At 39.0% G+C, this 15,866-nt stretch overlaps 1 protein-coding gene across 1 annotated transcript in view; it reads right to left on the bottom strand.

Moving 5' to 3' along the window:
• Positions 1–7,972: 7,972 nt before the first annotated feature.
• AHRR (aryl hydrocarbon receptor repressor) overlaps positions 7,973–15,866 on the bottom strand; it is a 63,575-nt gene continuing 55,681 nt past the window's right edge. The window contains exons 7-10 of the mRNA XM_040079236.1: positions 14,515–14,714; positions 12,707–12,825; positions 11,589–11,730; positions 7,973–9,092 (exon numbers count right to left, since the gene is read on the bottom strand). Coding sequence (XP_039935170.1) covers positions 7,973–9,092; positions 11,589–11,730; positions 12,707–12,825; positions 14,515–14,714 — 1,581 coding nt within the window. The remainder of the gene's footprint in view (positions 9,093–11,588; positions 11,731–12,706; positions 12,826–14,514; positions 14,715–15,866) is intronic.

Below are 15,866 nucleotides of genomic sequence, written 5' to 3'. Positions count from 1 at the left end.
ACCAGGGGAGGAAAGCGGGACGGGACGGGCCCCGGAGCGAGGCTGGGACCGGGCCACCATGGACAGGGACCCGGGCAGGAGTTCAGCGAGGCGATGCTGGGACCAGTTCAGGCTGGGAGTGGGCAGTGGGACCAATCCAGAGCAAATGCTGGGAGAGGGCCGGGCTGGACAGATGCTGGAACAAGTCCAGAATGGATACTGGAATCATTTAAGGCCAGGCAGTGCTGGGCCCACGGCGAGGGGCTTACTGGGCCCAATACGGGGAAGGGGCAAGAAACACACGCAGCGGCAACAGCAGCAGCTTTAATTTAAATGCAAACATTTTATTTTAAAATGTCTCGGCTTTACGCTTCTGCCTGGTAATAAATGTAAAATATAATTTAAGAAGTACGCTTGAAAGCTCCTTCTAAAAGCAGGCTGAGGAGACAGTACAAAACACAACAGAAAAGTGCGCCGGGTTTAAACAACATGCCAGAACGTCAAATCCACAGGTCGCCGCCTGGTTTGAATCAGCCACAAATGTCTTTTGCGGGTGTATTATTGATACACCGTGACACCTATGATACTCCTATGCACCAAGCAACACAGCCAGTGGGGCTGGTTGGGGTACACATTACCAAAGGTGATCCTGCGTGATTCCCTGGGTTGGCTTCCCAGGGGCTGGAGCTGCTTCATCTCCCCAGATGGGCAGCATTCGTGCCTCAATCACATGCCCCAGTGCAGGCATTACCTGCGTCATTTAGAACATTTTCAAGTAGTGCTGGGGTGGTTCTCTCCAGAAATACACCCTTCCCAAGAAAGTTTGGGGAAATCATGAAGTACCCGATAGGCCAAAACTGTTGGTAGAATCCGTGCACCTGTTTGTTAATCATAGAACCATAGAGTGGTTTGGAAGGGATTTTAAAGATTATCCGGTTCCAATCCGCCTGCCATGGGCAGGGACACCGTCCACTAGACCAGATTGCTAAGAGTTAGTCTTGTCCTCCACTGTGTTTCTTTAGGAGAAGCAGGAATGGCACTTTTAATACAGGATTGTAAGTGGAGTGTGATGGCAGATTCTACCCCTTTGGTGATGATGTTACTGGTACCTGGACATTTCTGTAACAGTCAGTCTTTTACATGGAGTCACATTAAAATGGTTGATGATTATTTGTCACTTTAATCTCAAAATCTAAAATGGACTAATTCAAAACACTGCACTGTGCATGTCATGTAATGCTTCCATACCCTTCTTAATGTAAAAAAAAGTAATTAAAAATTTTCAAATTAAAAGTGGAATTGCACAGTGAAAAAATAAACCCATGTAGAAAAAAAAAAGCAAATGGGAGAAGCAAAAAAGGAGAAAATTAGTTCCTTGATTTTTTGAAAAAGAGACCATGTCTAAAGAAAAAAGGATTTGGCATTGTATACATACTTTGCAGCACTAAACTGTTGGTGGTAGCTGGGGGTTTCTTGGCAGTACAAACTCCTCCAGAGAGGATGTTTCACCAGCAAAGTGACCTATCTTCTGGTTTTGGAGGTACAGCTGTTATTAGTGAGTACCTCCATCTTATTAAAGAGGGGGGAGAAATGGGGGATTGCACTTCTGCCTAACACTGTTCTTTTGGCAAAACTTTTGAAGTATGCCTAAAGTGGAAATAAGGCTACAGACAGAAAACAGAGAGGATGGAGACCAAAATGTACCATCCTATGAAATCAAAAAGGTGGAAAAACTAGAGGAAGAAATGGGAATTGTCTTTAAAGAAGAAAGTGTTCTTTGTTTTTGTTAAGAAGGAGCTCAGAGGGGAGAGGATATGAGAACCCTTTCTGAAGAGGGAGGTTTGTTGACCATTCAGAAGAATAACCTTCTTAACTATGGTGAGAATAGAAACAGAACTGAATACTGTTATTGAGAACTGAGATAACTTCTGCCTTTTTCTTTTTAGAAAGACAAAATTTAAAACAAATCAAAACAAAACAAACAAAAAAAGAAACTTAAAAAAAAAAAAAAAAAAAAAAAAAAGAGGTTCAGAAGGGAGAGCTCACACCCTCCTGTGGAGCAAAATGAGGGGCTCTAGACCAGAACTTCACCTGACTTTTTTTAACATAGCCTTTTAATTGCTGAAATACAATTAATAAGACTAGCCAAGCAGCTGATGTTCTTTCTATTGCCTTCTGCCGCATCTTTGTTTATCATCATTCTACCAGTACAAATGTGAAACTGGGGTTGTCCCTGGAGCCCTGTTGTATCAAGGAAATCTTGAAAAACTTCAGACTGCATAGTTAGAGCATCAGCTGCACAATTACCAGCAGCAGGAAAGTTAATGCACACACTGAATTTGCCAGAGTTCGGAAAACTAGTCCCAGGAAAGGAGAAGGAGCATTTCATGCCTCCTAGAATTATGTTTTCAGTCTGACTGAGAAATGCATCTAAGCATTGAAATTACTCAATCCTTGTTTTCAAGAAATTATTTTTAACCTGAAAAGTTACAAAATCAGTTCTGCAGGGGAAAAAAAAGAGGATGTGATTTCAGACCACAAAATTTTAACAGTGAATGAAGAATTGATGCCATAGTCACAGAATAATTACACCATGATGGCAATATGTCTTTTCTCTCCCCAAAATTTATATTAACAATTTTTTTTTTTACTTTCCTTCCAAACTTCCACTCGAAGAACATCTTTGCCTAAGCACAAGTAAGTGCTTGGATCTCCAGACTTTTGGGTTGTTTTTTTAAAAAGTACTTTGTGTGTTTAGAATATATTTCAGCCCGTCACTGATGACTTTGTTCAGGGGCATTTCTGATAGCATGGTAGTGAAATGTATTCATAGTGACAAGAACACGCCAGATGTCACGGAAATGTGACAAAGATCTGTTTGTCAGGGTGGTAGTACCTATGAACATAAGCTACCCAGTGCAGACCTTGGGTATGAATCTTCTTCAGCTGGATAAAAGCCTTGTGATTACAACCTGAGCGAGGCCACCTGCATGATCTCTAGACGTTACAGACACCTGTTTCAGTTGTGATGCACAATTTCACATAGGACTTGGCAAGATTTAAAAGAAGAAACACCAAGAAAAGTCTCCTGTTCTACTGAGAAATTTTCTACAGTTGAGTTTTGGTTTAGGATTTTTGTCTCAACATGATCAGAAAAGGAATTTTGAATGTTTACACTCAGAGAGAGTAGAGAGAAAGAGAGGAAAGGAGCAGATAGAGAAGACAAGAAAAATAGCTTGGGTCTATACCTCTGTCATTCTGAGGCTGGCTGTCTTGGTTAAGTGACACTCAAATGAAAGAAAATAAGTATGTTAATTTTTTTTTACCACTACCTAAGGCAATATATGTACATAGGTAGGGAAAATGATGCATTTTAACTATTTTAATTAAAATGTAACACCTTTTTAAGACAAAATGATGGGCTTCCTGAAATAACTACAGTGGGTGAGGTTGTCCTATCTAATTTCCAGTATGGCTTCAACACAAAGAGTTAAGAAAAGCTTCTAGGCAGCAGAAGCTGATCTTATCCCATAGAATATTCCTTGCTTCAGGCTTGTTGCCTCTTAAGTATTTTAAGCACTAGAAATTTCCAGAAGAATTGCACGTGCCAGTCTCTATACCATATCAAATGATCAGCACCCAAAGTCTTACTGAACTGACTGGTGCTCGCATGTCAGACTTCCCTATACCATCCAGAGCAGACTCAGATGCAAGAACTTTAAGAATACATTACTGTTTTGATAAAGGGTGGGTAAACCACAGACTTAAACTTTGCATTAATACGTCACAATCAAAGAGTAGGAAGTTAGTCTTTCCTACAGTGAATTTAGGTACAGTCCCTTAGTCTTTCACCTCCCTTGTTAAATCTCCCAGCTGAGGACAACTGAAACAAGCTTACCACTCACACAGTGGTGCCCTCACTCAGAACTTTTTAAACAAAGCTTTACCTTGGTATCCAAAGACTTTAAAGTCAATGTAAATTATTTCTGGTGTTAGCAACAGTGGAGGTCTGCCCCAGTTTCAGTCACTATGTAAGTGCAGGAAAATCCACTCTTTTTGCTGTTTGAGCTTACCCCTAGCTCAAATCATGCTGTTTCTCAGTAAAAGTAGTGGCTTTCAAAGGTGTTGGACTAGCATTTTTATGCTGCTCAACAGCTGTCCACTGGCGGCTGAAATGAGGTCACATTCTCAGTAAAGTCAAGAGCTTGATCAGCAGCTTTAGTACTGTTAATTTTCTCTGCTCTCTGTGGACCAAGTAGCATCCCAGAGGGAGAAACCTTCTCACAGCTTTTAGAACTGCTCATCTTCCATACCAAAATATACCTTCCCCAAAGATCAAGGGATTCATGAGTCCATTCTGTCTCAGCCTCTGGATAGTTTATGGCTGAGGAAGTTTGAATGCTATTATCAGTCAGGCATTTCTTTCAGCCTGAATGCTCCAAGTTCCTATTAGGCAACCACTTGACTAGGCATTTCTTCTACAAGAATAATTTTTTATTGTTGCTTCAATAAATGCATTGGAAGGCTCCTAAAATAGACGTTAGGGCTGTGCTGAAGGGAGACAAATACCAGTTCATTAAGGCTAAAAGCTAAACACCAGTGATTGAAAATATCTTAAACCCTACTTCTCAGTGCTAGTTTTTAGAATAATACCAAATTAGCAACAACCACTAAGAAAATGCAGTCATTTTAAAGAACTGCTGTGTCTTTTATCCTATTTACTGGTCAGTGCGAGGAGGTCGTGAATGTCTACATTCAAAAAAGTTTTATAAGATTAGATCAGTGGTAATTTAACAGGGTACAATGCAATGTCAGATTTCAGTCCTGACTCAATCCAGGGCACATATCATTGGGAGAGGATGAAGGCAGATCTGTGCCTTAAACAAAAATGGCAAGAGATTATTTTAAGCATATATTTCCTCTGTTTCCAAGTACTTAGAAGGAACAGGTCCTTGTTTACTCCTTGTTTACTGTCCCAAAAAAGGATAAACTGCTGATCTCTTCTTTAGCCCAGTTCCTGGGAGATTGCACTGCATATGTGATAATTTAAACTAGAATAAATTCTGATACCACATTTTTTCATGTGAGACCTGAAATAAGGACTCAGCCACAAATTCAGTGGACCAAAATCAAACGTGATGTGCAGGATAAGTGTGTTTTTCTTGGCTCCAGACTTTATGGCATAATAAGGAAACAAACATTACTGCATTTACACAGCAGGGGGTCAGAAGGTGACATCTCACTTTTGAGTCACGCATTCATCCATCCACCTAGAGGCTCATTACATCTCATGTGTGAGATTACGTTCCCTTACATGCAGAAACTTCACCTACCTCTATAATATGGATCAAGATGCGTAAAATGTGTCTGGGTTTGTTGGAAACATGAGAAAAATAATTCTAACTGATACGTGCCAGGAAAGCCTGAGAGCGGATAGAGTTATGTCAACAAAAAAGAATTAATTTTGTAACAGGGAGAACTGCAGAGAATTTCTCTTGTTGGTATAAATTGTTTCTTCACTGAAGAGAGAAATCTGGCTGGTAAAGTTCTCCCACCCTAGTCGCAGCAGTAATATTTCTAAGCACAGACAAGGCTTTTGGTGGCACAGTCCTCTACAGAATTGCACCTGGTGTAACCACTCCCATTGTGCAAGACAGCACCGGCATGTCCACATGAAGATAACAGTGTTTTACCGTCACACTTCATCAATGCAAATGATGGGAGAAAGTGCAAGGCAGTGTGAAACCGAGCCCAGGTACTCTCATTCGGAGGGGTGTCACAGTGATTCCAAGTGTGGAATTAAACAAGCCGCTTTTCAGAAGTCATGCGGGTGTGTCCTCCACTTGCCCCCAGGCATTGGTTCCCACACCACCCTGTCTCTGCTTCACCTCATTTCTGCCTGGCAGCTGCACCATGAGCTGGACTGGAGAATATTACAGGGTTCGTAGCACAACGCTACAAGCAGCTCTGAGGCAGAGGGTAGAGTGTCTGTGCCACTGCTACGTGCCAAGCAAAGGACTATAACAGCAACTCAGTGAGAGTCTAAAGAACTGCTCCTTGTAATTATGTAGACAGTAAAGTAATGAGGCAGAGGTTGTGCAGCAACACTGATTTATGGCAGTCTCACTCTGCATGAGGAGCAAGTTTGCTCACCCACAAGTATTTTTGCAGTTTGGCTTGAATTTCTGTGATGTGGACAGTGGTGTACTGGAGAGCAGTGCAAATTCCACACTGCAGTCTCACTTCAGAACAGGGTCTGATATTGCATCGCAGCCACTGGTGGGAGTTTCAAAGCAAGGATATCAAGACTGTCTCTGACAAGATGCAGCAAATGGTCAACTGGGAGCCGATGTACCTCGGACACAAAAAAGGAAACTTTCTCATGGCTTGGATATGGTCAACTGGACAACGACAGATTTAACCCAAGATACAGGAAGATGTCGTTGCCCCTCTTTACTGTGTGCAGCATTTCATACCACAGTTCATAAGCACTTAACTGGCATACAGAGAATCTATTTCTTTACAGCTGCCAACTCTAATGTACAGGCAGTAAATTCGGCCAGAAAAGACGGTCAGTCTTGGAGAAGAGCAGCCTCCTAGGTGCAGAACCATTGCACTACCAGAAAATTTCACTTGTCTCACATATTCAAAGCATTTGAGAGAATGTTAGGCCACCCATCTGGCATGTAAAGCCATGCCCTTCATGATTAAAAGATAAAGGAAGACATTATAATTATTTATAGCATTTTGAAAAAGAAAACATTCATTACAGGGCTTCTTTCAAAAAGTACATATACATATATCTAAGCCTTTTTTTAAATGATGTGGTTGTTATATAAGTGAAGTTGATATAAAGTTGAAATAGTGCAATTTTAAAACAAAAGTTAGTGCAGGAGTCAAACTACAACAATAACAAAACCCAAAATATAACTTTATTTTTTTTGTTGTGGAAACACATTACTGTCTGGGTTCAAAGAAAAGTATATGCTCTGTTTTCAGAAGCACTAAGGTGCTTTTGAAAGGTATATATCCACCTTTCAGTGAGATTAAGGGTTTCTTTTGGGATTGAAACTAGGATGTTTTTGTAAATGATCTTAGTGTGAGATTTTGTTTTAAGGTGACTTTATCTAACAAGCTGCTATCAGTCAAAGAAATATTATCAAGTAAAAAAGTGCATTTCTTTTGTTGATGTTACAAGTAACAGCAAGGAAAATAATCAGAGAAATACTTTGTTCTCACATATACTTAACAGTATTATGTAACACATTTATAGAAGTGGATTACATCCCTTTGTTCAGTCTTTCAGCAGCAACATGAAAGGCTGATGGCAGTGAAATGGAAAAATAATGATTCTAAAGCAAAAATATTATCAAGAAAACTAGAAGTAACTTCAGTTTGAAGTGAAATAATTTCTAATGCATTTATGCAAGTCGTTGTTTTTACTAATGCGGTCCTCTTAAATTAAGAAGTTGTGTTGGGAAGCCCTTTTCTATTGCCATTAATTTAATGCTGGGATGAAGGAATAGCTGATCCTTCTTATAAGAGTAGAAAAATAATTATAAAGCAAAAACTCCTACGGTAAACTGGCCACACTGAAGACCATAAACATTTTTGATTTGTACAGAGGCATCACATCAGCTTGAGAAAAACAAACAGAACAAAGGAAACAGAAATTGCTAATGAACTGTAGACAAGAGAGGAAAAGTGACAAAAGAAAAATGAACGGGTATACCTGTGCAGCAAGTAATGATTATTTTTCTGTGCCTGAGGTTTTACCTTTCTTTTCCCTTTCCAAAGATCACTAAGAGAAGGGCAGTAGTGGGGAGTAGAATGTGTGTACCCGTGTCTGTTTCTTTTCACACACAGGTGCACACAAACACATACTCAAAATCTTTCCATTGGCTTTTGATTTTAGTAAGTCGTTTAACTCGACTGGAAGAGAATCTACAACTTCTTGCTTTTAACATTATAAATATTTCAAATGTTATAAAATCTATTGCAAAAATGTACATTCACTGGTTTTATGAGGCACGGGACCTGCTAATGTATTTTCAGGGAAGCTCACATGTACTCTGTTCTGTCCACTGTCGGACAATGGTGGAGAATCCAGGGGCTCACGCTTGATTGCTTGAACCAAGCAGGGGTTTCTAAATTCACATGGCATTTTGAACACCTCATTAATCTGCTCTTTCTCCCCCCCTGGGCTGGGGCTGTAGAAGTGGCTGTAGCAAGCTGTGTGCGGCAGGTCGGGCACGCTTTCCAAACACACGGAGGAGTTCTGAGGGCAAAATGGAGCCACCTCCTTGTTCCGTGAACCCTTGCAAGCTCTGTTCAAGTTCAGGTTGTTGGGATGATTTGCTATGATGCATTGCCAGTTATGGGGTGTGTAAAGGCAGTGCCTTGGCTTCTGGCAAGGCAAGGCTGGCTCGCAGAGGTCCGGTTCTGTTTTGAGGTGCATTCTGTTGGGATAGCTGGGCAGCTGCTTTCTCACCGAGCCGCTCTCATCCAGCCAGGCTCGGCTCTGCGAAAGCAGGTGGTTATCGGCAACGTTTTCAGAATCAGAGTCGTATTCCGTTTTGATGGGCATCTCCAAGGGAACGGCTGTGTCGTAGAGAGACTCTGAGGATATCAATGGTCTCTGCAGCTTCAGGTGGTCTGTCGCGTAGTTCTCTGCGCAGCGCTGTTGGAGCCCTGAGTAAGATTGGCCGTGTTCTGCGCTCCCCCAGTGGGAAGGACAAGTTGATGCCAAATTTAAGAAATTTTGGTCTCTGTTGTAGAATGATCCAGCTCTCCTGTTTGGACACGTGTTCATTCTCTGGCTCATAGAACAAGAACTCGAGTTTCTTGAAGTCCAGCTACTGTTTGTGGTGCAGTTGTTTTGAATGCCTAAAACTGATGTGTTAGAACTGAGAGGTTCCTCTTGCATAAAACACTCACCATTAGCATGAGGCTCAAACTTCACTTTTACATTATCTTGTTCATTCTTCACTGCTGCCCAGTTAAGATGCTTCCACTGGCCCAGAGTTTCAATGGCACTGTTATAGGACAGCCCCTCCAGGTTTCCTTTCAAACTGGCAAAACCACTTAGTATCTTCAGTTGTTCATCTTCTTCCCTTTCAATAACAGTAGAAAAAAGAAGTCAGTCAGTTAGAGGTTTCTAAATGGTTGTTTTCTGGGATACAGGGTGGCTCAACATGCATTACAAGCCATACATTGTCCCCAATTTGGGACTCTCACGGGACTCCCTTGTGCACATAATCTTTGCATTTGCTTGAGACAACAAAAGAATGTCCCTGCATCTGGGTGTCAGTGTTTGTGCACAGCTAATTTTCTGAGGCATTGCTTCATTTGAATTCATGCATTGCTTTTCCATTTCAGGCACACAGTTCAATAAAGACCTAAATATTGTAGTACAATATAGTAATACCCTTACACTTTTTTTCTTCCCTTAAAATATATCTAAATAATATTTGTGCATAGAAAATTCTGGGGATAAAATACAACTAGTATCTTAAATGAGATATATTTTGTTAACAAGGAGTTATTTGGACACATAGAGGCTTTTTGATCAGAGTGATTTGAGGGAGAACCGTGGGGGTCTTACATTTTAAGAACCCAGCTGAGAGGAAATAAAATGCCCAAATTAAATAACTGAAGAGTCACAGATGTTTATAGTGGGTGTAGGTTTGTTTTATATGTCTAATTTAATTTATAATGCCTTTTGTTTTCTAAGATGGGCAGTGAATTAATTTTCCATGACCTCCAGCTGAAGTACTCAACATTAAAGAGGAACTCTGGCAGAGAATGTTGGCTGAGCACTTCCATGCCCAAAGCAGCTGTTTTCAGAACTGGAGTCCAAATCCTGGATTTAGTTCTTGAAGTCACTAATGCGCTGATTCCCAACCCTGTGGGGTCAAGTGCTATGAAACCACCTCATCTCTCTTCAAACAAGAAGCAGACATCTCAATAGGAAACCGTGTGAAAACCTGAAAAGCTACTAAGGGGTTTAGAAAGCTTTTTCTTAGGTCACAATAAAACCTTTTCCTTGGGTATTGAATCAACGTGCAAGAAAAGGATTTTCCAGTAGAGGGAGTCCACGTTGTTACAAAGACAGAGCATCTCACTGTAGTAATGTACACCACGAAAGAAGAGTATTTTCTCCTCTCTTTTTTTTATGAGGCATTAAATATTTTCAGTCTTCTGCTAAATATTCCTATTTTTATTATAGACAGTACTGAGATGCAAATAGACTGATACAAGTCTGCTGCAGAACAGGCTTCTCAGAAAATGGTCAAATTGGAAAGCGCAGGACAGAACAAAATGCAACAGTCAAAAAAAATTAAACCCCAAAATGAAGAATTTTACAGTGAAATAGTATCCAATAAAAATTCTTCAAAAGAATCTGTGTTTCCTGGAATACAGCATAGATTTTAACAACAATAACAAAAAGTTGTAGCAAATACAAAGTCTATTGCAGACTAAGACAGAACTGAATATAATCACCAAAGGCCAACTCTTGTAATACCTCTGTCTGTGGGAACTATCTAGCACAAAGGATGGATTTTAATCACTCAGAAAGAAAAATATAACTAAATAAACATGCCTACTTTCACAAAAATAATTTGGAAGTAGAGAAACTAATAAAAGAAGCAGCCCCTTTTAATCTGCTTCTTAACAGAAATTCATTCCCTGACACAGCAAGATGATGTTTGTGCCATCCCGGTAAAGGTAAAACATTCCAGCATCCTCGGGCGGGAGCTCCCTGCTATTTATGTGGATCTTGGGAGATACGCCACTTGCAAGACTTTTTTCATTTATTTCTTCCACCTGCAAGGCATTCTGAAGGAAAAAATCTGGGATAACAGCCACATTTTTAACACTGGGCCAGATGGTAGCTACGTAAAACTCCTGGCCCTTGCTCTCTGAGTCCACTCTCTTACCTCTTCCCTCAGACCAGCTTGAAGAGCTACATCGACAAGGCCCACAGGAACTGGAACAGACAGTCCCATGGGGGAAGGATGAAAAGCCCATTTGGGAGGAGAGGGTAAAACTTATCCAAGAACTCCTCTCTGAATGCAAATCTGAGAGATTGGTATACGCTCCATGACTGAGCCTATAGGCAACTACAGGCATCTACAAGCATACAATTAATATGGGTACCATTCTTTAGATTATGTTGGACATACACAACTAAAAACATGAGCTCAACTGTCTTACATGAAGGAAAAAAAGCTTAACATAGTCAAATGCTGATACGCAGACAAACGATTTTCATCTGCAATGTAAAACGTAACCCAAAGTATATTTTTTGTGCAAGAAAGTCAAATACTAATAATCAAGTATTTTCTTTGTGTTAGTGTGTATGTTTACTCAACTTCAGAAGAAGAAAAGGCTGAAGACAGAAAATAAATATTGTTTAGGATTGTAACATCCATTTCATATGTTCCAAGACAGAAATAGATCTCCATATCAGAAGTAAACTATATTTTGTTCATTCAGCTCTTCTCTTAGATCACTACAGCCTTTTGAAAGCATACATACAAAAAGAATACATTCATTTTCCTTTTTTCTTTTTTTTTTTTAATTTTTTTTCTGGAAAATATACTTACTTTAACATTTGCTGTGGGGCAAGGACATATTCTGAACAACCACTTCGATACAGAAGTTGAGTGTTAGCTTGTACCCAGACCCAGTGATCTTCATTTGCTTGTACTTTGACTAGAGAAATTCCTTTTTCTCCATTATTCTTTGCTATATAATTTAAAAGAAAATAGATTTTAATACAAGCAGTATTAAGTATTTTTTGTTTCCTAAACTGTGAACGTTCAAAAAACTTTTTGTTGCCCTAGAAGCATCAGCATAGGAAAGTACAAGCTAAAATATGTCACAAAATTAAGCAAATTACATCTTAAACCTAAAATTTAAAAAGCCAAGTAAGGCACTTAAACTGCAACCAAGGATTTTTCAGTATTACTCATTCCTTCTAATATTTTCCTCTCAGTAGTAGTAGTACTATACCCACAAAGAAAAATGTTCATGAAAAATGGAGCTGTAAGAGAGGAATGGTTTTAAAGATATTAAAGACTTCCAGCAGATATGACAGAAGGATGAGTTCAAGTCCACTCAAGAAGAAGTTGCCCAGTGGAGTAGACTTACCATCAAAATTTTATCCATTGTAAAATCTGAAATAGAGCCTAGACTCTCATATTTTTTCCCCAGCCAAACACTGGAAAAGCATGAGTCAAAGCATGTGGGCACATCATGAGTTTTAAAGACAATGCATTCTAATTTTCCTCTGTTTTCTAATCTTTGGGGAAAACTAACATTTGTAACATATCATCCAGTTTTTCTCAAAGAGGGATAGATATTAATTATTAGGATTTTCACATAAACTTATTAAATTCAATACTGCCACATTTAGGCAAGCATATGTCGAGTATTCTTTTACTAACATTTATTTACTATTTACTATTTACTATTCACTATTCACTATTTACCATGATTGCTTATTTCTCTGTAAATTTTCTGCTCACTCTGAAACATAGACTGATTCATTATTATCTTTTGAGGTGGACAATTTCTTTGTATTTTTGAAAAGAAGAGGTGTTAGGGAGAAGAAGAAGAAAGAGAGCATTGGGACCAAAACCTGAAAAACCTCTCAGGAGAAAATAAAAGATGAGGTTCTTTTTCCATAAACTGTATGTAATCTAGAAGTACTTAGTAGTACCTTTGATTTGGTTTTCAGCAATCTGTAATGCATTAGTGAAGGCAGCACCTTCATGATGATTGTTTCTTCCATATAATTCTGTTGTTTCACAAAGTCCTGAACTGCCTTTTGAACCGGAGCTGTAGAGGGCAGAAAATGTGGAAAATTCCTTGTCAGTGAGTGACAACACAGGAGAATCACAGACTCTAAAAGATACGATCTTCGAGCTGGTAACCATTAGCAAAGGCGTTTGCTTTAAGTATGTAGTAACTAGCACTAAATAATTATCTTTCTCCTGCATCATTTGGTTGCTCCAACTAATGTGTGACTGGATTTCTGTATTCAATTAAGAGGAATAGTTATGTTTAGGAATATTCTGCTCATGACTTACTATATCTGGAAAAATAAATTTCATCTGGAATTGAGACAAATGCTGTGTATATTCTGCTCTTCCTATTCAAGTTACATTTGAGGTACGTGCATCACAGTGACCAGCAACGCATTTAAGAGTTAGCGTGACTTCAATTTTCAATAAACATCATATGATTTGAATGTATTTCTTCCAATATTTAGCCGAAAGTGCTTGAATCAGGACTTTAAAAGGATGCAATTTCTGTAACACTGAATTAGAAATGCTTCTCTGCATTAAGACCATTAAAAAAAAAAAAAAAAAAAAAAAAAAAAAGCTGTAAATCTGCCCACCATCCTTGGCTAACATGCTTCAGGCCTGAACGAAAGGAAACACTAAAGACAAATGGTTGCTTCATTCTTGTCAAATCCTTGGCCCCTATCCAGTCAGGTAGTAAAGCGTCTTTATTTAGGAGCTCAGTTCTGAGTACCAGTTAATCTCACCTGTGCCACTGGAAAAACTAGCAAGTAGAAATGACGTTCCAACTCTATTCCAAAAGCCTGCATAGTCCATTATACCAGACTTCCAGCAATTTAGTTCTTCTCAAAAAGATGTATGTGCTATAACCACATTATACATCTGGATAGTGAATCCACACATACACAAGCATAATCTAATTAAAAGCCAAATTATGATAATGTCAATCATCCTGACAAGCATTTTGCTTCACAGCAATAGAACTCATTACTGTAAGGTTATATTTAAGCAAATAAGGGAAAATATGATCCCAGCCCCAAACATCAACAAATTCTGCCATAGAGGAGTAACAAATATAAGTGTTAGGAAGGAGATGAGTCTGAACACAATCTGTCCTGATCTTTTGTGATTGCTACCAAATGATCACCCCCAAGCGATTTAGTGCAATTGTAAACTTACGTGTTCATAAAACTTCTGCTGAAAGATAAATGCATACACCAAGTAAAACTCATTAGACTCTTTGTGAACACTGCCCCCCCACACACACACATTCAGCTTTCTGAAGTTTTCCTTTTCCTTTGTTACCAAAATGCCCCAGTCAAAATAATTGTGTTAGCAGAAGATACTGAAATTAGAGAATCACAGTAAAAATACTTTTTCTTTTCCACTTTTACAGCTAGTAGACTGGCTTACTGTGTTGGTAACTTCTGAAGGTTAGAAAGATATCCTAATGTTCTATTTCTAATATAGAATTTTATATATTGAAATATAATACTTAACATGTATTATAAATAAAGTACAATATATTGCATCATCTTGCATTCCATTATGCTATAGTAATTGTATTATATTTATTTTGTATTCAATAATTAAATCCAGATAAATTATTTACTTTTCTGAGAAAGAGTTTGAAAATTGAGAGATACTTAGTATAATTTGTGGTTTTTACATGCTTAATAGCCCATAATCTTCACTAAATGCCAAAAGATTAATTTGTAAATACATTGTGTTTGCTGCTGCTGCATCATCAGCTTTGTGTTTTGCTCTCACAAGCAGGCTTTTCATCTTCATGTCTGTCACAGAAGGGAGAAGAAGTGGTACCACTATGCAGAATAAGGACAGCTGAGGTGGCAGTACTGTTCCTGATGAGGACTTCTTCCTTTGTCCAAAGAGGAATTTCAGTTTGCCTTGGAACTGCATTGTCTGGTGTCAAAAACAAACAAAAAAACCCAAACAAACAAACAAAAAATCAAAACACAAACCCTTAAGCATTTAGTGTATAACATTTAAAATACTAATACAACCTATGGACTACGTTATTTAACATCAAACCCGGGTTTGAATCAGGGATTAAAACTAGGAATTTAATTTTCTCCATATAATTTAAACCATGCCATTTCAGAGACAGAGTGGGTGAAGGTACTATCAACAGTGAGATGAGACTTTTGATGCTGGTTGAGTTTTTTTTCCTCTCTTGTGTACTCAGAAGAAGAAGATCTGTTTTATGTTCTGTTTGCCAGAATGAGCCATGTTCAGTGGCACAAACAGTTGCTTCCTCTGTACCCCACTGAAGCTGCAACCATTATTTTTCCATGCTCTGTTCTCTCCAGCAAGATGTTTTCTTAGTTTCTTTCCTCTTACTCTGCGCTTTCTCTGGGAAGTACAGGGACTGGCACAACCCAAGGCCTGTGCAGACGGGTGTGAAGGGAAAAGAAAGGCCCAAGACAGCAGGATACAGAGTGCATAGCTTGGGAGGAACTCTCTGTCCCTGCCTCAAATGTCTGTGTAGTCAGAAGGCAGGGATCAAGTTAACAGCAAGCTGCTGCCTCTCAGTGAAAAAATTAACTACCAAAAAATGCCCAATGAAAACTCAGCCCATTTGAGTTGGGCATTTTCCAGAGCCATGAGATTAAAACAGGGATACAGAAATGGTGGCTGTTAAGACCCATAGCCTTCCAGCAAATGAGCATCTGAGACAGAACTTGCATTTCCCAGTCTCACGATGATCGTTTCATTTTCTTTGCACATGCTGGAGTTTCCCCTAAGTAGAAAGAGCACTGGTCTTTACTAAGGAAATAGGGAAGTGATTTCTAGAAGCAAACCGCTCCTAGTATGGAGCAGGCAAGAGACTTTCTAATTCTGGGTTTTTTTATTAAAGGATTCTTTACAAAAGGAAAAAAAGAGATCCTTTTTTTCCCCCTTCCCCTTAAAGCAAATACTTTGGGTGTAAATATTAATTGTTGAAATTCAGACTTGCCACCCTTGTGCTACACCCAGTACAAATTGAGGACAGATATTGTCACAAAGAGCTTAAAACATAAAAATTTTTAAAGTCATTCAGTTTCAAATGTTACA

The sequence above is a fragment of the Hirundo rustica genome, chromosome 1, assembly GCF_015227805.2.
Source record: "Hirundo rustica isolate bHirRus1 chromosome 1, bHirRus1.pri.v3, whole genome shotgun sequence".
NCBI classification, from domain to species: domain Eukaryota; kingdom Metazoa; phylum Chordata; class Aves; order Passeriformes; family Hirundinidae; genus Hirundo; species Hirundo rustica.
Note: the sequence above shows the minus strand (reverse complement) of the source record. Positions and strands in the feature narration are given on the sequence as shown.